The sequence below is a fragment of the Pavona decussata genome, unplaced genomic scaffold (assembly GCF_977016875.1).
Source record: "Pavona decussata unplaced genomic scaffold, jaPavDecu1.1 SCAFFOLD_201, whole genome shotgun sequence".
In the NCBI taxonomy this organism is placed as follows: Eukaryota; Metazoa; Cnidaria; class Anthozoa; order Scleractinia; family Agariciidae; genus Pavona; species Pavona decussata.
This window is the reverse complement of record NW_028145609.1, coordinates 1,214,798-1,241,054: the sequence shown is the minus strand read 5'-3', so window position 1 is coordinate 1,241,054 and position 26,257 is coordinate 1,214,798. Positions and strand designations below refer to the sequence as shown.

Below are 26,257 nucleotides of genomic sequence, written 5' to 3'. Positions count from 1 at the left end.
ACGGCCAAAGGCTGTCAACACCTCCAGCAGAGAAGCGATACCAGCCTGGGTTGAGATCATTCTTGTCACATTTTAGTGGGCTTTGAGCAGTGTTTCCCACAAGACGGTTGGACGAATTCAGAAATTTGTAATTGTTGCATGGGTCAAATGCTGCAAAGGAACATTGTTCAGTGGTAGAGAAATAAAAAATTCTGCAAGGTTAAGAAACGCTGAAAAATTTGGAAATGTATAAAACTTGTAAATCACCATTTACATCCTGTAAATTACAATTTAAAATGTTTTTTTAGATTTCAATTTATGTCTTGTGGGTTTGTAAATCGAACTTTTCATGAAATTTACAGTTTGGTATGACTATGTAAATGTACTGTGAAAGGCAATTTACAGAGTAACTTTCAACAATGGTATTCTGAAGAACATGTAAAAAAAAAAAAAAAACGAGTAAAATATTGGAGTGATATTTGCAGCATCCCCTAGTGTAAATAACTTGTAAAATTTTTCAATAAAACGTGTAAATACTACGTAAACTGAGTTGCCAAATAGTGAAAATGGAAGAGTGCTCAGATCCTGTAAATATCCTGTAAAATTGAAAAAGAGAGATTGCCCAGATCCTGAGAATATCTTGTAAATTAAAAAAGGGAGACTGCCTATATCCTATAAGTATCTTCTAAATTGAATGAAGGGGGAGTCTGCTCAGATACTGTGAATATCTTTTAAATTGAGAAAAAGAGAGACTGCTCAGATCCTGGGAGAAACTTTTAAATTCAAAAAAGGAGAATACGCCGATGCTGTAAATATCTTGTAAATAGAAAAAGAGAGACTGTCTAGACATTGTAAATATTAAGTTGTTGGTTCACAAAAGGAGACTGTTTAGGTCCTGTAAATAGCTTGTAAATTGAAAAATGGAGTCTGCCCCTGATCATGTCAGTATCATGTAAACCTAAAAGGGTAGACTGCTAATACCCTAGGATACTCTGTGAAATTGGCGTTGTTAAGCCCTAAGCGTTTTTAAGGCAACAGAAGTTCATACTCACCGCTGCAGTAACGAAGCCAACACACAGGGGGCTTTTGCAGCTCGTAGACGTAAAATGGTCCGCAGTTTTTCACTCGGATTTTGTTGTTCCACTTACAACACTCGCTTTCCCAGTGGTAACAAACTGTGCGAGTCACTACACATTCCGTCACAGTGGGGTGAGTTCCAATGAGCCATCCTGGAGCATGTGTACCACAACGATTCTTCGGGGGGCATGAGGTTCGCATCCTGTCACCAGCACCAGCAGAGAAGCGATACCAGCCTGGGTTGAGATCATTCTTGTCACATTTTAGTGGGCTTTGAGCAGTGTTTCCCACAAGACGGTTGGACGAATTCAGAAATTTGTAATTGTTGCATGGGTCAAATGCTGCAAAGGAACATTGTTCAGTGTGAGAGAAGTAAAAAATTCTGCAAGGTTAAGAAACGCTGAAAAATTTAGAAATGTATAAAACTTGTAAATCACCATTTACATCCTGTAAATTACAATTTAAAATGTTTTTTTAGATTTCAATTTATGTCTTGTGGGTTTGTAAATCGAGCTTTTCATGAAATTTACAGTTTGGTATGACCATGTAAATCTACTGTAAAAGGCAATTTACAGAGTAACTTTCAACAATGGTATTTTGAAGAACATTTAAAATAAAAACGAGTAAAATATTGGAGTGACATTTGCAGTATCCACTAGTGTAAATAACTTGTAAATTTTTTCAATAACACATGTAGATACTACGTAAACTGAGTTGCCAAATAGTGGAAATGGAAGAGTGCTCAGATCCTGTAAATATCTTGTAAAATTGAAAAAGAGAGATTGCCCAGATCCTGAGAATATCTTGTAAATTAAAAAAGGGAGACTGATTAGATCCTATACTATAATAATAATAATAATAATAATAATAATAATAATAATAATAATAATAATAATAATAATAATAATAATAATAATAATAATAATAAATGTTATTTAACCAGGGTGACCTTTTCAGCATAAAATGCTGATATCAATAAGGGCTCTGTAAAAAAAGAAAAAAACCTAAAAAGCCTTATATCCTATAAGGATAACGTGGGCGAGAAACAGACTTCCATTAATGGTGAATTGTTTAACAGCACAAACATTTCTGCTTAACAGACCTTGATATTTTTTAAAGTGGTGTAGGCAACTGCAAAAATCTTAGTGGAGAAAGAAACACGTCATTAAAAATTCAAACCTATCAATGTATCCTCGAAAGAATACAACAAAGTGGCTATGATAGTAAAAATATATTAGTGTGGATTAGACACCAAAAACTCAAACTCCACTGTTGACGTTCTGAACGTCTTTTTTCCACATCAGCTTTTCACTTTATCACTTAATTAGCCTGTAACAGACGATTGTTGCCAGGCATTTGTGACAAAGGAAACAAGCACCGCAAATGATCTAACAACGTTGGTATAATTTTATCTTTATTGCATTAAGGAGGCCTTAACCGAAGTTACGAGATGTCTATTGGAATAACAAGCACTCATCATTGCAAGAACTTAATTTCTATCCGCAACTCCTACAATTATCCCAAAAAGCTACTGTTTTTAAATGAAGCTTCATCATAATTTTTGTTGTTTTTGAGGTCATTTTTTGTGATAGATATTTCTGAATGACAGATTCAGTTTTAATGTTACGTTAAGCACAATAGGGGCAGCGTTTGGTTACTAATGTCCCTGGCAAATTTGGCCACATTTTACAAGTTAAACGGCTTACAATAATTTCTTTGTCTAAGTGACGCTTTCGATTTGTTGACGTTCCTTCCTGGTTGCATAATGTCGTTAACAAACAACATTCAGAAACTTCGAATATTCTCCACGAATGTTTGTCCTGCGAACATTTCCAGTCTTGAGTTGCCTAGGTTATCTGCCTCTAGACCTCTAAGCATTATTACAAATAGCATTATCCGCGTTACCACGTCTTTTTCTCATCGGTAAACACTTTTGTTTGCAGTTAAAACTATCCCAAAAATTATCTTGCTACCTTGTGCAAAATTCCAAGTAGAATGATACGCAACCTCTACATTAAATTTTGTTCTCGAAAAAAGTCCACTCTCTTAGTCTGAGCATATTTATATTACCAAGCGCTATTAATACATGCGCTTGACAAAACGCTCCCAAGCGCGATCAGCTGTGGCTTGGAATGTGTGTGGTACATGACAATGTGTAGGTAAGTAAAACCGCATGCGAACCTAAGTGGCCAACAGGGCCGGAACTTAACCGGGTTTCTGTATCAAGAAGAAACTAGGAGTATTGCTACTGCCCCCTGGATGGGATAATAGTTCATCGCAGGGGGGATCCCAGTAGTTTAGTAACCCTGACTTGTACACCTGGGTCAAGACAGAATGTGGAGCACCGTTTCTTGTGTAAGAATAAAATAAATCACTATATTCAGCATAAGGCACAAATTGGGAAAAGTATCCTGATAGAACTGAAATTTCTGATACAGTAAAAATAATTAATAAGACTATGGTTCTGCTTTCATGGCTTTCATTGAGAAAAGTAAATGAGGAATAAAAATAATTAAGAATTATGCATTATTGACTGAATGACATAGGTATGCTCATGCTCGGGGTGCATATACCACACATCGACATTAAAATCCAGAAGTATATAGGACGGTCTACCACATATATAAACTTAGTTCAGTAATGGCGGTACGAATTTTCATTTTCATGTCAATTCAAAATAATTTCAATAGCTTTTCATTAATTGATATCCACCAAACTGCAACTTTATCCGTCTCTTGTGATATCCGTAGGTCTTGTGTTATCCGTAAGGGCTGTCAAGATTCGCCCCTCTATGTATGGCGTAAGCTACGAATTTCAAACGTTCGAGACAAGAAGGTCCTTGTGAACATCGGAAGATTTTGTGTTTGAAATGCATAATGAAATGCACTGTGAAATTCTACACAGTGAAATATTGCTCGGTGGAATAATTTTCAAAAGTCAGTAACACCGACCAGATAACTAGACCAAGACCCTCTCACACCCTTCAAACTGACTGGATTCAAAGTAGGATACTTTGTTACTCAGGAAAAAAAATTCAACAGACCTTACCTAAAACAACTACACATGCACAGGGGGTTGGGAGCCAATCAAGTTGTTTAATTACCTCTCTTTGTTATTGTTATCATTCCTTTTGGTCCATCTCCATATTCATTGAATGGTGTACAACTGTAGTTCACCTGACTTACTCCTTCAGCAACTGAGGTTGTACAAGTATCAGCATTACTGCCAGTTGTAGTGTTAAATATACTCTCCTGTTCTTTGTAGAATCGATACTTTGCAGGTGGGTTGGCTTGTGCACTGCACGTGATGCTGAGGGTTTTATTCATAAAAACACAGTTCCATTCACTCCACAAACTTGTGTTGATTGGACGATAGTCTACAATAAATGAACGTTTTAATGGTTACTTAAGATTGGTCAGTTATTGTCAATTCATTCCTGGATCTATTTGCTGATCGAGCCATTAAAAAAACTCTTTTGGAATGGTTCCAAATATTTAAAACTTGTGCAACCTATTTGTGCATAATTTTGTGTAATCTATTGCAAGTTACTATTGAAAAAACAAGGTTATATTGTCATTTCCTTAGTCAAATGGAATATTTCACGACTGCAATTTATGAGCTTGAAGTTAAAAGACTGAAATATCTCAAGTTTGCAAAATTTCAAATTTGAAATTAAACTTACAGTAAAAGTCAATGATAGTTTCCCGATCTCAACGCACCACAGTAAAATTAAATACTTACCAACGGCAGCCAATTCAAGCCTTACGAAATAACAGAACACTGTTATAAAATATCATATTTATCAGCGAAATCCCCAGTTGCAATTATTATGAACACACTGACTTACACAAGCGACTGCCGTGTAAACTTGTTCCGTCTAAGACTTCTTCATTTGGTCGATATCTGATGTTACTATTTGCGGCGAAGCGTCATGCTCATCGAGGAGGCGGAAACATCGTCTCAGTGCTTTCGTGTCAGGATTTTCTTCCCCCTCCCCCGAAGAGCCTGATACTCAGGCTAGGTTACGTAACCACCAAAATAGGTCTGACCTGTTTGACCAAGAAACGTCTTGGTTTAGTGGAGTGTTATGTTGGCTATATTGCAAACAGGGACATTCATAGCCCCAAGCTTCGCTACTCCTGTTTTCGCGGCTGCAATGACACTAGAACTTAGCCCTTATTCATAAAAAATTCAGTGAAATTCAACGGCTTGATACAGTCATCTTGGGATGTGCCCACAAACGTCTGAAGAGAAGTGGAGATAATTGTTTCTTAAATCTCTCGAAAGGAACCAGTGAAGCGATCGGTCTTCATCGATGATTTCAATCCTTCAACAGGATTTTAACAAAAACGAAGCAGAACTTGAGAAAGGACGCACTGTAACGTTGGTCCCTGCCCGATAACGTTAACATCGTTCAACCAATCACCCTGATACCTCGCAGAGGCGTCGGAAACAACTCGCGTCTTAGTGGTTGCTCTTTCTCGTTTCACTATAGGAAAGTGAGGGAGGAACCACCTTGATAGCGGTTCAGTCTTCCATTGATGATACTTTGCGAATGCTGATTTTGGTCATGTAACCATTGCGAGTATTAATCTTCCTACTAATTTTGCCATCCAAACTTTCTACTTCCAGTTAAACAGGTGTTGTTTCGAAGGTTGCAGTCCTTCCACTGAGACTGGAACTATGATTCTTGTATCACCCACTATCGCAGAGTCTCCACTGATTCGACTTTGAAATTCTCGAAGACCCATCGATGGTACAGTGCGAGAATTCGTTCAGTCTTCTTGTTCTGAAGTCTCAAGTACAACGATCCATCACCAATTTTTGCCGGTCTGCCTGCTTCCTTAAAGTTGATAACTGCGACGTCCTAAAAGTCCGCAAAGTTCTCAATGTCCTTTAAATTATCCAGTCGGATAGGTCTAAAGTTTACCAGCTCTTTAAGATCAATAGCGATTTTACGCCGCTCGCCACCAAACTTACGATCAAGTCTCTCTTTCGCTGCTTGGTGTACGCAAACCCGGAATGTCCAAGACCCTCGATAGTTTTCAGAGCTTCTCCTGAAAAATACTGCCGTAGCTGTAGTAGTTTAAACTCTGGGGTCGCCGGCGCCATATCAAAAAAAGCCGTAAACACTGCTTTCCAATTTTCGTAAATCTTTCAGTGTTTCCCGAAAACACTGGAATGGCGACTCGCTTTAGTTGTCTCCACATATTTTACCCAAATAAGAATGCAGTTCGGCTAGAGAACGGAAGGTGTTGGTGTGGGAACGTACTTTCGCGGTGTTTTGTCATCCTGCCGAGTTTTTGCGTCCACGAGTAAAGTTTTGGAACAATCGCTGAGTATGGAAGGTCTCAAGAATCCACGCGCGCTTTCATACCAATTTTGACATCTTTCGATCGTTTACCTCGCTATTTGCTGAAGGTTGTCTCGTCTGAATTCGAAGACTCCGCTTTCGTTTTATCCATCTCGCCTGAGTTTGAAGATTCCGCTTTCATTTCACCTAAATATTCCTGGGCTCTATTTTGTGCCTCTGTAAATTCGTTTTCTAACTGCTCGATTTCTCTTCCGAGTTTTCTTCTATTGGATCGATCTCCTTGTCGTGAATATTCTGCCGAGAGGTTTTCCATAACATTCCTAGCCGACTCCCACGCCGTGTCAAGTCTTTGACATTCGTCTCGCACTTCGCCATTTCTTGGGGGACGATCATCATCAATAAACGCCAAAAACCTGCCTTTAGCTCGAGTAAAATTGGCTTTTGTTTTCAACTTCTCTTACTTGAACGTTTCCACGCGTACGAGTGTGTCCTCATGCATCTCTACACGGAATTCATTGACTTTTGCCTCGTGCTACTACCATTCTGTTTCGACATTATGAAACAGTAAAAGCCAAAATAGCGAATACGAAACTACTACATAACTATGGAACAAAAATAGCGGAAAAAAAGCGAATGGCGAAATATAAATTGATAATAAACTAAACTTCAGACTTTCAGACTTTCTTTTGGCAACTGCTTAGGTAGCGTATATAACTGCGATGATCATTCACTTATTCATTCTCTCTTCTGCAGTTCAAATATATGAATTTCCATGTATTCACTTTCATCTCATCAACTCTACGCGTACATTACGAATTTACAATATGACCAGCTCCCAGTTGGCTTGATAGCTCAATTGGTAGAGCACTTCATCGGTATTATTATTCATTTCGAAACTGCTTGAGTTGCGTATATAACTGCCTCGATCATTCACTTTTAAAATCATTCTTTCTTCCGCAGTTTAAATATATGAATTTTCATCTAATTCAAAGGTACTTTACAATTATGGGTGAAAAGAGGATTTTAGTAAGGGCATTGTTTAACTTGTCCACACCTGCTACCCTTTACACATTACCAGAACTCTTCTGTATGCAGAGGCAATGAATGTTACACTAGTATCATAAACTAAACTGACTCACTTTGTACAAACACGCTGACGCTTCTTGTAGCAGCATTTCCAACACCATTATCAGCCGTGCATTTGTAGACTCCTTCATCCTGTTTGCCACTGATGGTCAAAGGAAACGTGACAACACTGTTATCAGAAACTCGCGTCCATTTGATGTTTGGTGTTGGATCACCATATGCTATACAGCTGAGTGTCAAAACATCCCCCTCATTCTTTGTTTGGTTACTAGAGATGTCTGTAATCTCTGGTGGATCTATAGAGAAATTACCAATAAGAGAACTTAAAATAAAGAACACTAATAATTGCCCGTTGTGCACTCAGTTCTCTACCTACCTGTGCAATTGGTCCGTTCAATCTCTGCGGCTATTCTATCCAGCAAATTCTTAACGCGTTCTTGTTCTTTCCTACCCTCTTCGGTTTGCTTCTTGATCTCATCAAGGACTTTCATTTCCTCGGGGGAAACTAAAAGGAAATTGTTTAGTAACCAACTGTAAATGAAATATCCATCGCCAGCAGGATTAGTATGTCAGTCACCATAAAGCGGTGAGGACTGAAAATTAAACATAAAAGTACGTTTGTTGAACTGTTCATAATCAGAATAAGGGCCCCACTGAAAAATACTTTTGTAATACGGGCACCCTGGATTATTATTATTATCATTATTATTATTATTATTATTATTATTATTATTATTATTATTATTATTATTATTATTATTATTATTATTATTATTATTGATCACCACAACTTTTCCCTTCGTGATCGGAGTCCACTCTGTAAAAAGAGTTTTTATGAAGTAATATCCTTCGCAGGTTTGAAAAGCACAAGTTGAATACATATTATTCACAACATAGGAAATTTTTATTATCCCGCGTGATGAAAATTCGTACACTTTGCGTCATTTTGGGGAAACATCACGGAACTGGTTGGACCAAAGACCCCTTAGCAGCACGGCCTGTGAAGGCAATGTATCCAAATTTTCAATTCCGGCCGTACTGCTGCTTCAACCTGAAGTCGGGGGGCACGAACTCAAATCCGGTAGCTTCTGGCATGGTGATCGTGTGCGGAGCTGAAGGCTTGTTTGAGGTTGCAGGTATTATCAGCAAATTGCAAATAATACGCGTCGAATATGTAAAAAACCTTTTCTTCTAAGACTAAAAGTTCTCCATTTTGATAAATTTTATGAAACAGTTCGTGGCTTCTGCATGAGTGTCAGTGTTTCTTTTTTTTAAAGAAAATTGCGGACAGCTGAACTTTTACTGATTGTTTGTAGCTGCGGCAAAGTAATCCTATGTTCGTCTTATTCCGTCGCGGACGAGGAAGTCTTCAACTTTTTACAGAGAAGACGTTCGCTGGGACATATTGGTTGGTATGGTTTGATAAACTCTCAAGAAAATTCGAAACATGCTCCCAAATCGAAAAAACAAAACAAAAATAAAACAAAAATAGCTTCCAAATACAGTAAACTACATTGTATGTTGCTACTCGTATGTAAATAGCTTTAACTGACAAAGCCGTACTCAGCCTTCAAATGGTGATAATTAACTATATATGCGTATTCGAAGAAAACCTGCCGAATATATGCCTCACGATGAAGATTGCTAATTTCACTCGGCTGGCAAATTTATGACACCGCCTTGATCTAAAACTATTAATTTGAGAGAAAAGCATTTAAAAGAATAAGACATAATCAATATGTAGCAGCCATGTAATGTGAACTTATTTAGAAACCTTAGCGTTTAGAAAATCAAATCAAATTGCAATTTGCTATGTTTTTATTCATCCCATTCCCCTGCTTATTTCTTCATCCTTGATCAAGGGAAGATCAACAGGTCTTAGAAATCATCGGGGAAGCATCAACACACTCAGTATAGGGAAATCCCAGAAACCTAAATTTGCAACTCGCTCTTTCCATGGACCGAACGTTCATACTTTTTGGCTACCATCTCAACGCATGAAAGAAGGTTAACAAATTGACGTTAGTTTTCCATGCGCCTGTCCTGTTATTGATCATGAATTTTCTCGTAACATTGTCAAAGTAGCTGTGGATCCACAAGGCGTAGCCGAGAAAAAATGCGAGAAACTTAAATTTTATTAAATTAGACGCGACCAAAGTAAAAAGAAAAAAATTCTCTCGCTCTCTTAATGATTAATGGCAAAAAGGGAGACTTTTTATTGGTTGAAAAGTGACAGATTGACGTTTGGTTGTTTTAAATTACCCTTTCTTTTTCGTTGCGTCGAAATAGCACAAATTATTTTAAATTCATGTATCTGTCCGCTTATTGCCAATGAAAATTAGCCAATGAGCGCGCGAGAATTTCAGCAGTCATTGCAAAATAAACATTCGATCATGGCTAAAGCGAGTTTGGTTAAGGTTAAGGAAACGCCAAAAATCGCGGGAAAACAAAACTAATCCTTCAAAGGCATTCTCATTGCCACGAATTACCCGTTATCACGAACGACCTGCTGCCCTCTTGTCTCGTAGCACAGTCGATAGAGCAGCGGTCGATATAATCCGGAGGTCGTGTGCTGGATTCGCACTGAGGTCTAAAAAAAATTGCTTTACCTCCTGCAGTTTTCCATTTCTTCCTAGGGCTGACGCTCAGTCGAAAATCCATGGGTTCACCTCAACATTTTAATTTTCTCTGATTCATCATAAAATGGTAAAAAAAACAGAACAAAAAGAACTAGAGTACTAAAGTGAATGGTTTCCGTTTATATATTTTAAATACTTCCCTCAAAACAAGAAATTAATAATTGCATTGTTTGCGCTGGTTGGCAAATGTCGTTTCTAGCAATAATTTCGGAAAGAGAGCATTTAATATTTCCCTGTTGGGCAGCTTGTGTCTCCCACATTTTCAGATCCTGTAGCTCAGTGGTAGAGCATCCGAACTAGTAATCGGAAGGTTCGACTGCTGTTAGGAGCACTCGGATTTCTTTTTTCCAAGTATGCCGTTGTCACTTTCTAGAATAATACATCAGTCTCATTCATCCACCAGGCTGGAAATATACCATCACAATTATTTCAAATACAAAACAGGTACCTATTCTGTTGATAGAGGAGAGGGAGAATACACACTGAATTCAGATGGAATATTAGCATCGAAAATTATCTTAAAAATAGCTTCTTTAAGCAGACGGCGGTGTTTGTTGAACAAGTTGGCATGAAAATTAAAACAATTTTCGGCAAACGCCAATTGTGTTTAATATTAAAAACAGCGATTGACAATTCAAGAGCCAGAAAAGGGACATATTGGAAGGTATGGTATGATAAACTCCCAAGAAATGTTATTTCAAACATGCTCCGCACATTAGGAAAACAACGACGCCTTGATCTAAGACTAGCAATTTGAGAGAAAAGCGTTAAAAATAAGAAAGCTTATCGTCTAGAAAATGAAATAAACAAATTGCATTTTGCTGTTTTTATTCGTCCCATTTCCTTGCCTATTCTTTCATCCTCGATCAAAAGTAGATCCACAGGTCTTAGAAATCACCGAGGAAGCATCAATACACTCAGTATGGGAAAATACTTCGCCCAGAAACCTTAATTTGCAACTTGCTCTGGCCATACTGATTGCCTACGATTTCGACACATGAAAGAAGGTAAACATTCGATCCATCGCGAACGAATTGGGTTAGGGTTAGGGAAACATTGAGAATAACAGGAAAACAAAACTGATTATTAACATCAAGCGTATTTTGTCTCCTTCAAAGGAATTCTCATTGCCACGAATTACCATCGTCTTCACGCACAATCTTCGTGGGTCGTTGGTTCGATTTGCACTGAAGTCTAAAAAAATTTTTCTTTACCTCGTGTTTTTTTTTTCCATTTCCCTGCTAGGGCTTATGCTCAGTTGGAATTCTATAGGTTCACCTCAACATTTTAACTGATTCACCATAAAATGGCAAATAAAAAGGCCAAAAACGGCTCAGTAGAGTACTAAAGTTAAACATTTCCCTTTAGCAATGAATTAACAATTGCATTGTTTGCGCTGGTTAGCAAATTTCGTCGTTTCTAGCAATAATTTTGGAAAGAGAACGTTTAATATTTCCCTGTTGGGCAGCTTGTGTCTCCCACATTTTCAGATCGATGCTTTAAACGATTTTGCTTCAATAGTTTTACTTTAATTTTACTGCAAGTTTTCATTAAACGAAATCGAAATTGCCACAACTGATAGGAGACATATTTCTGCTCGCCGTATAGAGCAAAATGAGTGGAAAGTCTTGTGGAAATGCACCTGTCTAAGCCTAATTTGTTTTTGGTGAGTTGTAAAAGAAATTCATTTCTCTGCTTTTTAATTCAGCAACTGGAAAAATGCCATACCATTCGGTAAAGTGACAAAGCCATCCATTGTTTTCCCTCTGTCTTAAGGTAGTGAACGGTTCTTTACAACACACAGGAAAACCCAAACATTTTTTTCCTTGTTGGTGAGCCGGTACGATGTGAGGCAGAAAGAGACGTCAAGAGTTAATAAATTGTTATAAGAAGCGTATGAGATAAGTAATTGGAATTTTTGGTATTAAAATTCATATCCAGATTTGATCACAAACGAAAGCTCGAATTTTGCACTCCATCTAAATTTCAATTCCTCCTGGAAAACCCATCTATTTAGGTTAAATATCTCTATGCAAGGACCCGTTAGTTTTCAAGCCCCAATAGCTTATCGAACCCAGTAAGAATTTTTGTCACATAAATCGATAAAGATGCTACAAGAAGAATTAACCTTACATAATCAATAAAGATCAAGACAGTTTTAGGGAATGGTAGGTTTTGATGATTGGCTTTCGGGAAATGGGACCTAGTAGATCTTATGACACATTTTTGGTAAAAACAAAACAAAATAAAACAAAAACGTCCGTCAAAAGTTATTTCCTTACCTTGCTGGGCTTCTGTATTATACTGCAGCCAAGTTCCCCAAAGAAAAGACAAGAGAAGGAAATCAAGAATGGAGAGGAAACAACCTGCCATACTTGAATGGAAACAACTTGATGCCAAATAATTACTCACTGTATGTAGTGTTGGATAATAGGAGACCAAGAAGGACTGATTGGTCAGTGACCGATGGGTTAAAACTCAACTGAAAGACAGATATGTCATCCACGAATTCACAATTATGACCATGGATCTCTCGTATTGGCTGTAGAAAGACGCCGACAAATAATACAGGCTCTTATTTTAATTAACTCTTTAAGACTTCCTCTGTAGGATTTCGACAATACACTTTTAGATTGAAGAGGAAAGAAGAACAAAAGGAAAAAGTATGCTAAAGGGATATATTATCCTTCACACAGAAAAGCAGCAGTGTTATTGAAATTCAGGTAAGGTGATAAAAATTTCATAAAAAAAAATAGAAAAACTATTGTATACAATGTTTTTCAAATAGTCAATTAACGGTGCAGTGTATTTAGCAATGACGCGGAAGACAATTTATGTCTGCTAGCAGCTGATGGTGTGGGTTCAAATTAGTTAATTTTATAATATTCGTTCAAATATTAAAAACAGTTTCTGATTACGGAGAAAAGTAAACAGCGACAAACTAACTGGATTGGTAGACTCTGCAATTAGTCTTCTTCTTCTTCTTCTTTATTTGCCATGAAACAAAAGTAAGAATGAAATTGAAATAGAGCATTTGACAAACGCCATTCTTTGGAATCTTAAACAGTTATGGTCACGAAAAATTGGAAAAAAATAATAATGCAAAGAAAAAGTTTATGAATGTTGTAAACGTTTCGGGTAAACATTATTCGTGCAAGGATACTATACTGCCTATAGAGGAGGGGGAGAATACACACAATTCAACAGGAATATTAGCATATAAAATTATCTGAAAAATAACTTTTTATATGCAGGCTGTATTTGTTGTACAAAGTTGTCATGAAATTTAAAACATTTTTAGGCAAAAGCCATTCGTGTGATTATTAAAAACAGGGATGGATAATTCGAGAGCCAGATCAGGGGCACATTGATTGGATGGCATGATATGATAAATAATTGCGATATTTAAAACCAATGTGTGCAGAGTTCGCGAACATGCCGAACGGCTCTTTTAGGTAGACGTCATTCGTACAAATGCTAAAAACAGCTATCAGGACTGACTCACGCTTTAGGACCTAAAAATATATCCAAAAAAATAAATCAAAACGAAACAACAACAAAAACAGAAAGTGGTATGGTAGAACCATCTTGCTTCACCTATTATTAGCCTTAGTGTGCACGATAGTTGATTCTCCGAAAAACAAAACGCAAAGGAATATTTCTTCAAAGAATAGACTTTCCTCATTAAAGGGATACGGTTTATTATTGTTTTTGATGTATGTAAGCTTAATTGGCCGTATAAACGTCATTTTAAAGTAAAATTCTATTGGATTTTTACATGGTAAAGAGGCTAGTATAACAAAAAAATGGAAATAAAAGAATAATTAATTTATCGGCCGTTATTTATTTCTTTTTTTGGAAAAAAAAAAGTCTATGTCTATTCAAGACTGCGGCAATCCACAAATTTCGCCTGGAGGTGTGCAAAATGAAAAGATCGAAAATTCCCAAACTTTGTCAGGACATAGGTCGAACTATTTCTGGAAAAAAGTTAGTTTAAGTTCGGTTAAGTTTTTATTTTACGCGAACGGCGACATAGTCGGTTCAGTGGCTCTCACATCGGTTTTCACGACGTCTACACCATACGTTATTTAAATGTCGCCTAAAAATAAACAAAACAGTAAATCCGACCATTAAACATCTTAATCAAAATAGCACATTTTGAGGAACAGTCTGAAATCTGAAATGCTAGTTGTTCGATTTCATCCCGAACTATTTTTTTCTAATATTATTATTATTATTATTATTATTATTATTATTGTTATTATTATTATTATTATTATTATTATTATTATTATTATTATTATTATTTATTTTTTCAATATTTCACCGATTGCCGGGCGGAATAAAAAAATGGCAAACTTGGGAGGGCAAAATCGCACCTTGGTACATGGCATGGCTTCATGTTAAGTGCATCCAGTGAAAGAGCAAGATTTCTTCTCTTCAAATAACTGCAATAATATTTTTGGGCTACATAAATTACGAAATTTTAGAGCGCCAAACAAAAGTGACACAACGGTCAAAACACGCAGTTCCCTTTCACGCATTTAGCCCGGCGATATCAATCAATGAAAATCAACCATTGATTGCAATCAATATGATCAATAATAATCAATAAAAATTAATTGATTGATATTGATTGGTTCAACCAATCAATAGAAATCGAAACTCACTGACACCGACACGTCTTAATTTTATTGATTTTTATTGATTTTTATAGATAATCAATAATTGGTTATGCAACGGTATCTGAGTAAAAGGATAGTACAGCACCTCTTCCAGACCTCTATTTTCATTGGTCTTCTAGTACAGTAGCTCCCATTGTTTTCTGTGGGGAATCTATTGTTCCCAACCAATAACCTATTGTTTCGTTCTCCAATCACAGACCTCGTCTGGATAGCTACTGTCTTTCTCGAGTAAAACCTGACCTTTAATTGATCTAACGACGTATGCACGTCACGCGTCATATTACATATGCGACGGAATTTTGCACCCTGTGGTAATCCGATTGCACTACACTTGAGTTGGAGGAAGAAAATATAGGAAAAGGGATTAAAAATGCTAAGCAAATAATCTAAAAAGAGAGCAAGGCTGATTTCACGGTCAGGGAAGTATATTTTCCAATATTTCGAAAGACACGGCCTTTCTTCTTCAGGGTATGTTTGTCTCAAACATACCCTGAAGAAGAAAGGCCGTGTCTTTCGAAATATTGGAAAATATACTTCCCTGACCGTGAAATCAGCCTTGCTCTTTTTTTAGATTATTTGCTTTACAATTTTTTTTGCTGATTAGATCCTTCACTACAGGATCCGGTACTTTTATTTTGTCACGGTGGTCCTTGCAAACACAGTTTATCACTGGTTTTTATTAAAAAATGTTGTTGTTTTGAGACCATCACTCGTTTTAAATAATTAATAAATAATAATATGATGCTAAAATGAAAGGATACGTTTAGTTATGATATATATATTTGAACAAATAAACTTATTAAAATCATTTGTCAATTCATGTGATGCGTGTTATTGAAAAGGAAACCGAGATTTGAATAATCAATGATAATTCAATACTAATCAATGGAAATCGATCATAATCAATGAAAATCGAGACTCACTCAACTTTTGGGCTTCGATTTCTATTGATTTCCAATACCAATCAATTGATTATTATTGATTATTATTGATTATATTGATTTTCATCGATTATTGATTTTCATTGATTGATATCGTCGGGATTTAGAAGTGAAAAAACAACGTGCTCTTTGAAAAAAATATTGGGCCAATTTTTCGTCAAAAGTCTTTACTATTTGGAAGATAATGATAGTTTTAAGCAACATATTTACTGCTTAGACTTTTTGAAATTTTAACTTTTAGCGTCTTTGTGAAAATTGACTCCTTGTTCAGAACGGCTGATTTAAATTACCTGGTCTTGTAACAAATTCTATATCAAGATATTTGCCATATTTATACTCATATTCGAAGACAATTGTTTGCAAATCCGTACATACCAAACCGTGTGCGCCAAACATGCAGGTAGTTATTGAATGTCAGCCTCACAAGTAACGGACGGCCACCGGTCGTTGGGGGTAACAGAAAATATTGCGTGACATTAATCCAAGCGTTCACACAGCCACGCGTCTATTATCACAAAACAAATACATTACAATCGTTACGCTTTCTTTGGTATGTTCGCACATTTCTTTTTTGTTTTGTTTTAATTTTTTTTGGAATGTTTGTTTGTTTGTTTGGTTTAGCCATGGGAACCCTGGTACCCAGCACGGGGAAATTTGACAATCATGAATTTGACCGCTATATTGACCACTCCTACGACAAGTTACAGAAGTTTTCGTTTTTTGCAGGAGAGCTCCTGCGAATAATGAAAAGTAATCAATGACGGAAAGGTTGGTGGGTCTTGATTGTCAGTCAATACCTGCATCTTACTGATTTACGTAAAGTTTAACATATATACATAACTATTAAGTTGTGCGCAACATAGGGACGCTTAGCTTGGTGAGGTTATTTCTTGCATTCATATCACAGAGATTTTATATCATAAGTGACTGTGTGAATCAGCTGGCACTCTCAAAGGACATGTGCACCAGTGGATAAACATACGTCTTGCTCTGCTACGGCTTGAGCCGGTCCCACTTATCTAGATTTTCCTGACCTCCTTATCGCAATTTTGCCGCCGTCCTTGAGAAAGAGGATTTTTTTTCCTTCGGCCTTAGAAATTCATCTACGGCGAATCTGCAGCTACCACCTCCAGTACTTTGCATGCCGCATACATATTGCTGCCTTTGCCGTGTATGCTTTGTGTCTATTTTGTTCTCCTATTTTAATTTTTTCCTCTATGTTTGGGACTGAATCCAAACTACATATCGATGTCTTTGCATTCAATGGGAATTGACGCCAGTTTTCACGCAGGTACACTTCAAGTTATTCAATGAGGGCTGTCGAAATTGAATTTGCGGTTTACTTAACGACGTAGAGGCAAAGCTTCTCGTTTTATTACAGCAACACGGCTTCCAAGAGGTTACTGTGTGGTCGACGGAAAGCATAGGTACACCCTGCTAGCAGAGCCTTTCTTTTGCTTGCTCGATTTTGGCGTTCTGATCTCCTCAGTAAAGAAAAGGACAAAAGGAGCCTCTGCTCGCAGGGTGACATAGGTACTACTTTTAAAACTAAACTAGTATCGGAAGAAATTACGAGTAAATTTACCCTGTTGGGTAGCGTAACCTGCGATGATGCCACTACTATTCAAATTTTTTTAGAATTTTCAGATGGTCATGCATTCCTAACGTGTTATCTGAAGGATGTGGATGTTTTCAAAGAGGTAAGATCGAGTTCGTCAAGAAAACAAACTAAACAAATTGTTTCTAAGAATAATTATATAACAAGTAGTACTTCCAAAAGGTCGAGTTACAGTGTATAAGCTTATACTACACAATAGGAGCAAGCGGTGTACAAAAATTTGTTACCATTTTAGTTGACTCGTGAAACCTGTAAACGATGAGCATGTTATTATTGTTATAACATTTTTTTTTAATTATTTTATTTAAAGGTAAACTAACCATCATCAAGAAATGCAAGTGCTGATGTTTCAAGCATTAGTCCTTATGCACCTATCATCGGCCATCCCCTGGGGGGGGGGACCCCAGGCAAGGGAGGGGACTTTGTAAAGGATCCTGTCGAAGCTCGTAATTCCCCCCCCCCCTTAATGGGGACAAATTCCCCCCCTCAGAGGGGGATCAAATTGAACAGTATGAAGCCAAAGTAAACTTAATGATCAATTAAGATGGCCCAGCTTTAATACCTGACTAGCTAGAAAACAGTACTTGTCTTAAAAATAATAAGCAACAGTGTTCACGTCAATTAAAATTTTACGTGTTCATTTATTCAAATCTGCTGCCAAAACTACGATACAAAAAAGGTTATTTTTTTGCATGGTTTTCACACAATTTCAACATTTCATCTTGCTGCCCGACCAGCTTATTAACATTATGTGTCAAATTGTGGTGCTTATACACAGTACCACTGCCAACCTCGTTCCCAGGGTCTCTCCTCTTCAGGTTGTACATGTACCTCCACTGTGTTGGCTTGGATTTTCACATGGTAAGAATTTGCAGGCAAACAATAGATTAAAAACATTAGCGAAAGAGTTGCACAGACTTGTCACTCTTAGTGTACAAAGTCCCCTGTTAATTCCCTGTGGTGCAAGCCTTTTGGAAACCAAACCTCTCTCATTTCCCCCACCTCCTGGGTAAAATAATCGTTCAAATCTCCCATAAAGTCCCTATACAAAGTTGTATTTGCCCGGGGTCCCCCTCCCCCCCGGGGGATGGACGATGATAGGTGCATAAGAACGGTGTGTACTATTGTTACCACGCATACGTTCTGCGCATCTTGAGTTACTCGAGTTTCTTATAGGAGGTACGTGCCTACTAATACAGCTACCTTGGGCACTTTAAAACTATGCGGAGAAAGGAGAACTTAGCAAGTGATTTTGGTATCCAAAAAGAAAATTGGGGGTAACCATGCATTTTTCAGAGATTATAAAGCTTCAATTTGGAAAAAAGTGCCTTTTAGAATTGTTGCTTAGTTATCTCTAAAAGAATGCCCAGTTGCCCTCAATTTCTTTTTGGATTTCAATAGCTGCTACTAAAATCTGCTTTTCCCGCATAGTGATAAACCAGGCAAAAATACTTCACTAGAGTACTGGTACCGTCCTTAAATCACTTTTAATTTGTGATCAAAAAGCAAACTCTGAAGTAGCGGTGGTACAGTTAATGCCTTTTATCATGTCTTCAAGAGGAGATTATTTAATAAACCAGTACATCTAGTTGCGGATAGAAAAAAAAAACCAAACCAAAATAGTTTTTCTACTGACTTGTTAACTTTTCCACTACAAATTTTCCTCTCAAAATTTTCAATTAAAGGCTAATAGCTATAATATGGGTTGTGATGGAAATTGATTCTTTGTAAGGTCAGTTCAGTGATGGTCAATATTCAAATAAAGAAAAAAACACAACAGTACTACAGCTGTAAGGTTTTTTTGTTTTCATCATTTTAATTGAAGCATAAATTCAAGGTGACAAAAAGGAACTGATGGTAACAAAAGTTTAAAACGAAAAAAAATTTGTAAAGTAACATAGTGTCTGCTATTTGAGGCGCCGCTGTGGCCGCTGTTGTGGCCATTCCTGTTCTTCCTTTGGCCACTACGGCGGCCACAGCAGCTACCCCAATTAGCAGCACCCTTCTGTAAATGGGGTGAGGTGCACTCCTTATAGGAGTGCCCCCTGCTGACCCCTGGCAATTGAAACATTTAATTCTCCCTGAAACAAAAAAGAAGTGTACATCACTTAACATTAAAATCAATTGGCATCATTTACAACTTTTTAATTCTTTTCTAATTCCTTCAGTATGCATGAACCTGGGCCAGGTTGTTCGAAAGCTGATTAACGCTAATCCACAATTAAAACTTTATCAAGGTTTACAGCTTGCTCACTAAGAAGGTCCTTAACAGCTAATTGTAAGCTAATGGGAAAGAAAAGTCAACGTCAAAACTGAGGGACAAACAGGAGAATGATGTATTTATCAGTAAATGACCCAGGCATACTCTGAAAAAAAAAAAAAAAAAAAAGCCTGAGTGCTCCTATCAGGAGTCGAACCTTAAAGACCTTCCGATTACTAGTTCGGATGCTCTACCACTGAGCTACAGGAGACTTGTGGGAGCTAAGGCCATTAAACTAGGTTCGTAGGAAAAACATCCTGCATACTGCAGCTAGGATTGGAATGTCAATGTGTGGCATATGCGCAATTGGAATAATGTGATGGAATATGTGAAGCCTGGTGAATAAAATAAACCTAGTACCAGGTATTTAACCTTGCATACAAGATTTACGTCATTTGCCAAAATACTAAATTGTGAGCAATCATGATATTTCACAATCTTCTAAAAGCTTTGTGTTTTTTTTTTTTCTTTTCTTCAGTAATTGGTGTTAACCAGTTGTCACAGTCCCTAAACTTCCTGCCATCTTTGAGCTTTCTGGAGACACTAAATGGCGTGTACGGCTGGCAATCATAGAGCACATGCCATTGCTAGCCAGTCAGTTGGTATGTTTGCTCTCATGATAACTGTTTTGTTGTATCCTACATTGTGTAATCACCCAATAATGTGTTGTCATCTGTATTACCCTAGCAATCATTTGAGCTGTTGAAAACAGGTCTGCACGCTCTGTTGTGCACTGTAGTTATTGGAGATGCTGCGCAGCAATGGATCCAGACCTGCCTGTGCCATATAGAAATTGAAGTGCTAAACTTGTGTGTCATAAAGGGGCACCTATATATAGGGTCACTATGAATAGCCAACAAAACATTTTTTTCCCAATGGAATCATTAAAGTAATGGTCAAGTTTTGTTAACAATAACCCTACTAATGCACAGAAACTACAGTAACTATGGGTACAGCTAAGATGGCTAGGATGGAAGTGGATTGCAACTTGAAAAAAGACCAACTTTTTCATGTTCTTTCTGTGTATTTTAGAGAATTCGAAGTCGCTAAAAACTGATTATACACGTAGGTTGTTCTTCCTGGGAGAAAATCTTAATGTGACTTCTTTCCGGTGTTATAAGAACAATTTCATGTAACAATTAACCAAGTTCTTTGTAAAATATTTGAGCAGATTTGACCAAAATACAGCAAAATTACTGTGACTGTGCATTCATACATGTATACATTAATGTACATACATAATCTTTATTTAAACACAGTAGTTTTCAAAGCTGTAAGCTTGTGGGGTTGTGTGTTTACGCCTAAGCTAACCTAATCTATGTTACTTTAGAATATTTCAGGTATAATGAATACAATGGTTAAATTAGTAGACAAAATCCCATTGTCTGTAACGTGTGGTTGATGCAGACGACTTACAGTCAAACTTAAAATCTTTAAAATAGTTCTCAGTGCTAACCCACTCAGGGCTTCTGATAGGGTGTGAAAAAAATTTGGAAATTATGCGGCACTTTTAAGTCTCATTATGCGGCAAGAAAGGTTTATTATGCGGCAAATTATGCGATTTCATTTTAGCTAATTTAACCTTGTTTTATTAGGTCTAAGAGGAGCATAATCCATTTTTTGCTGTTCAAGAAGCAATAACAGCACGGAAAAATGAAGAAACAGCTGAAATAAATCATTTGTTGCCTCATTTCAAATTATTGAAAATCGGATATTGCTAATTTGGTCAAGTCTGCGTTTGTTGCTTCCCACCAGCATTTTTTTCTGCGTTCCGCTTGTGTGACTTAGCTTCAAGGTCACAAACTTTCGAAGATGATCAACCACTATGTTGTACGAAGAGCAAACCAACAGACCATTGTCAACATGAAACGTTCCTTCGGGGTACTTTCTTGCCTTGTCTTTCGCCGAAATATTTACAGGAAGGTGCGATCTTTTTTCTCCTACGAAGAAGCGCTCAGCTTTTCTAACAGCAAACTTATCCACACATTTGAGGATGTTTGTTTCAATTAAAACAAAATAACTACATATTGCAAACGACTATCGAGCAGTTTTCACGCCAATACCTACATCACAAGTATGAAGGGATCAAATGACATCTTAAAAATCTATCAATGATTGTGATTGGTGTATTTACATAAAAGGATTGTTTATTCCGTGCCAATGCATAGAACGCCTGTTTGTTTGCTTGTTCAATGAATGAACGCTTCCAGGTGATTTTTAACGCCTTTTGAAAGAAAAAAACTCCTTGAGATAACATTTAAATTATCAGAGAACTTAACATTAAACAAGATTTTTGCTCTTTTTTTCTTAAATTGTACGATTTTGTACAAATTCTGCGATTTTTCATGAATTGTGCGATTTGTTGCGATTTTAGGTCAATTATGCGAAATCGCAACATCGCATAATATCAGAAGCCCTGCCCACTTCCTGAGATAGTTCAAGTCTGGGGGCGCTGCTGCCTCCTTGTCGTTGTAATTAACAAAATTCTATAAAGATGAGCCTCTATATGAGAGAGAATTTTATATATATTATATATCTAATGACTTGCACCTTGGTACGAAGAGACAGTACTTCTCTCGTTGCTTTAATGACAGGGATGTAGAAGACTGCCAGGCTTTTATCTGTTTAATTTCCGGGCCATGCTGCTGGATCAGTAGTCTTGTCTTTCCCCATAATCATTGAGTGATTAAAAATTTATCATGATTGCTTTTCTGTCAGTTGGCAATGGTTGGTGTAACGTTTTATGTATCAAATACATGGTGTGGTCAGTTCTTTGACGAGAAGGTAATTAACAGCCTGTGCATGACTTGGCTGGTAGATCATGGTAAGATTTAACTTGTGGCAAGTTTTTCCTGTCTCATTGTTTAGTTCCAGAAAATATCCTTATCCCCACCACAGAATAAATTTCACATAGCCTTCCCCTCCCCTGGATTTTCCAATTTTGAAGTATTTTCTAAAGCACACCCCCCCTCCCCACTCCTTCGGAACTTCGTCAAATGTAAAATTCACCCCCCCCCCCCACCCCCTTCTGGGACTTATTTACATGTAAGTCCCATCACTTTTTTATTTTTCTAAGCCTTGTTACAGGGGAACAACCAAAAAAATATCCCAAGCTTTCATTGTGTTGTTGTTGTTGTTGTTGTTTTGAGAAGTATTTCACAAGGGACTGCAACTTATGTATGACAACTTACAGTGTTTTTCTAGACTAGGTAGAGGTTTTAAATTTATGGGAAATTTATTAATGTTGATTTCATTAATACTGAGATCTACAAGCAGTGTATTTTAATGATTTCTACTCAGAATGGGACTTTCTCTTAATTTTCCCAAAAATCTCATTTTAAAGTACTCAACCTGTGAATTAATCATGCACGTTCATCCCTTAAAGTAAGCTTTATTTCTTACTTTGTTTTGTTTGTTTAATGTATGCTTAATCCGAGAAGCTGCAGCAAAGAACCTTAATTTTAAGAAGCTTAAGTGGAAAAATTTGGAGCAGAATGGGCTCAGGTAAGAAAATGGCAACATGTGACAATTAGTGGCATGCAAAAAAACTTTGAATGTACAATCATGTACATGTGTTATATGGCCTAAAAGATGTAGTTCTCTGTATTACTTGATCTTTGCTCTTAGAAAAATGTTTGCTTGCTCAAATGGAAGAAATATCTATGCATATTTTAATGCCAAATACAGCTGTAAATGCTTTAATTATGTCTACATAATAAACATCCATTTGGCACAAAAAAATATGCATAGATATTTGTCAGCAGACGTAATCATTCTGTTCCAGCAAGCAATCATTTTTTTTCTGAGAGCAAAGATCAAGTAATACAGGGAAAGTTCTACATTTAAGGAATAGATAGTGTCCAGTGATAAGTATTCAGGATGGGTATTTTTAACCTGAATAAAGTTAATTTGAGGTTTCCAAATAATGTCTTTCATTTCATGGAAGTGAGTGAAGTTTTCTAACAGCACAATGTATGTCCCAGTTTTAGTGAGGCACATTGCATCACATGAGTGTTGGCCAGGGCCCGGTTGTTCGAAAGATGATTAAGGCTTATCCCTGGTTAAAAGTTAACCGAGGTTTCCAGCTCGCTCGTTAAAAATGTTTTTAAAATCTAATTTTAAGCTACTGGTAAAGAAAATTCAATGTCAAAACTGAGGTTCAAAAATCTTTTTGAAAAATCTTTATTGTTTAGTAATGAAACGCGTATCAAAGTTCTCGTTAATCTAGGCTTAACTGTAGCTTAATCGGGCTTTGAACAACTGGGCCCAGATGGATGCAAGCAATTAATATCTGATAGTTTATAAACTTTTATAAAAGTGGTTTTAATTATTAAAATCACATACTGGCGCTCTGAGGTGAATTACAATGTGTTTGCAAATCATATGTAACAATTTACACTACTGGCAAGGGACTGGGAATTACAATTCTGTGAAAGGAAATTACAATTTAATGTAATATTTACAACAGAATTTCGTAAACATCAAAGTTAACATTTATGACAAATGGAAACTACTTACTGTTTTCTTCATATATAGCAGCTGTGCTCAAATGCTTTTCAGTCAGTTCTCCTTTTCCCTGTTTCCTTTAGAGTCAAGTTATTCCCAAGGTGTTATCCAGCCACAAACCCAAACTACCTTCACCGGCTGCACGCTGTACTCAGTAAATGTAAGTGACTGATCATATTAAGTGATTGCTGTAAACAACGTCTTTACATACATGTAGCACTGTTCTGTTCTGTTCTGTTCTGTTCTTGTGTTTAGTTACTATCCATGTCGAATAAAATGTGTGATGCGACCACTAGTCATTACACTAGTGCTAGCTAATGTCTTACAGCTTCTTTTGTTTTAGTATTTTGCCTTCTTGCTGTAGTTCTGAAGCAGGAATGAACAGCTTCTCCAGTAGTCTTCTTCACACCTCTTATCTGGGCCATCAAATTTTTTTCAATAACTGTCAAAATTCCTGCTTACTGATTGGCTCATAGTTATTCTCTATAAAAGTACAGACAATAAAAATGACGTCAAATGTAATGCGCACACTTTCTCAATGGAAAATAAAGCCCATTCCACCATACTTTTACCAGGTTATTGTAAAAACCAAATCAATGGCAGTTTTCTATGGTCTATATTCTTATAGACCATAAAAATTAATGATGATGCCAGAAAATTCCTTTGAACTTCTCCGTCAGTTTTGAACCCTGGTGCTTGACTGTTAACAATTTTATTTTTGTCAGTTGCTGCTAAAATTTAAGCCTATTTGAAATTCACTCATCTTGTTTGTGTTGCAGGTTTTAGCAGAAGTCATGGGACCTGAAAGTGTGGTCAAACTCATGCTACCTGTTGTGATTGGCAAGTAGCTGATGATTCTGTGGCAAACATTCGTTTTAATGTGGCCAAAACTTTACGAAAAATTGCGCCTGTTCTGGACGAGAAGTAAGTACTTCATCTTCTGTTGAATGAAACAGTGGCATTTTGTGGTGGCTGTCATTTAAACAAAACAATTACAATAACAGTTTTGTGGTTACATCTGTAACACCCTTACCTGCAACCTTAGATCTTCTTCTTTAAATCTATTTGTTACTCCTTTCTCTAATTTGAAGAGTTATGGAGACAATGTTCTCTGTCCATGCTCCTAAATTATGGAGCTCATTACCCATTGAATTAAGGTTACCGTATACCTTCATAGGTGTCTCGTGTCCAAGCGATGTAGCGCGTCCGATTTAAACTGTAGATACTATACCTGAACCCTCATATCAAATTAAAGCTTATAGAGCTGGCTATCAAACTAAACCAAGAATTTTGAAATAAAATGAATTGCCGAATTTTTAGCACTGTTTTCTCCAATCAATTTTTTCACTTGGAGGTGCCACTTCAAAGAGCTAAAACTCAAAGGGAATTTGTGCGTTTGCCTTCAAATTTGGACAGTAGCTAGTTTAACATATAAACAACAAAAACGTGTCTGCAAATTTTTTCTTTCGAAATATTTTTTCTCCTATTCAGTGATTTCTGTACGATCACTCCACATTATTTTTATCCTATTTCAAAAATGTTCGATAACTTTTCATTGCGATTGAACATGGCAAAACGCAGACACGTTTTTTAGTGCTTTGGGTCAGGAGACTGAGGAGCAAATTTAATTAGCGAAAAACAGAATTCACTTTGACTTGTAGTTTTCAAAAGGTGATTCGGACGCTCGCATTTAGAGGTCATGAAAAATTCGAGAATTCTTCTTCATTTCAAAATTCTTGGTATAGTTTGATAGCCAGCTGACTTTGAGCTTTAATTTGATATAGGGGTTTAGGTATCTACAGTTTAAACTGGACGCGCTACATCACTTGGACGCGACACACCTCTAAAGGTCTACGGTAACCTTAAGGAACTGTACTTCAGTTGATTTTTTTTTTCAAAAATAGGTTAAAACGTTTCTTTTTAAACGAACATTTAGTTAATATCTGGTTAATTTTCACCTTTGCCAATTTTTTGTACATATTTAACACCCTTGTTTTTTATGAAGTTTTCTCACTTTTGTAAAGTGCCTTCAAACTTTTGGCTTTTTGGCACAATATAAATTGTCATTGTCATTGGAACTGTAATACTGGAACTGTATTTTGTAATCTTTATGGAAATTAAGGAAGGTAACAGTTTGGGGTTCATCTGCCCC

General features: G+C 36.8%; 3 protein-coding genes across 9 annotated transcripts in view; 2 read left to right on the top strand and 1 right to left on the bottom strand.

Moving 5' to 3' along the window:
- Positions 1-26,257, bottom strand: part of LOC146461204 (Fc receptor-like protein 5) — a 288,679-nt gene that overhangs the window by 8,072 nt on the left and 254,350 nt on the right. The window contains exons 1-3 of one of the 2 annotated variants that reach the window (XM_085087027.1): positions 4,904-5,346; positions 4,160-4,432; positions 1,032-1,397 (exon numbers count right to left, since the gene is read on the bottom strand). In XM_085087027.1, coding sequence (XP_084943153.1) covers positions 1,032-1,397; positions 4,160-4,382 — 589 coding nt within the window. In that variant the 5' untranslated portion in view covers positions 4,383-4,432; positions 4,904-5,346. Of the gene's footprint in view, positions 1-1,031; positions 1,398-4,159; positions 4,433-4,903; positions 5,347-26,257 lie in introns of those variants that run through there. The other variant, XM_085087025.1, reaches the window with a different exon arrangement.
- Positions 1-26,257, top strand: part of LOC146461221 (uncharacterized) — a 100,546-nt gene that overhangs the window by 70,854 nt on the left and 3,435 nt on the right. The window lies entirely within an intron of this gene.
- Positions 16,961-26,257, top strand: part of LOC146461217 (uncharacterized) — an 81,402-nt gene continuing 72,105 nt past the window's right edge. The window contains exons 1-6 of one of the 6 annotated variants that reach the window (XM_085087072.1): positions 16,961-17,148; positions 17,255-17,421; positions 17,650-18,518; positions 20,078-20,201; positions 23,020-23,103; positions 24,189-24,208. In XM_085087072.1, coding sequence (XP_084943198.1) covers positions 23,094-23,103; positions 24,189-24,208 — 30 coding nt within the window. In that variant the 5' untranslated portion in view covers positions 16,961-17,148; positions 17,255-17,421; positions 17,650-18,518; positions 20,078-20,201; positions 23,020-23,093. Of the gene's footprint in view, positions 17,149-17,254; positions 17,422-17,649; positions 18,519-20,077; positions 20,202-22,370; positions 22,424-22,964; positions 23,104-24,188; positions 24,266-24,884; positions 25,030-26,257 lie in introns of those variants that run through there. The other 5 variants (XM_085087071.1, XM_085087069.1, XM_085087068.1 and 2 more) reach the window with 5 other exon arrangements.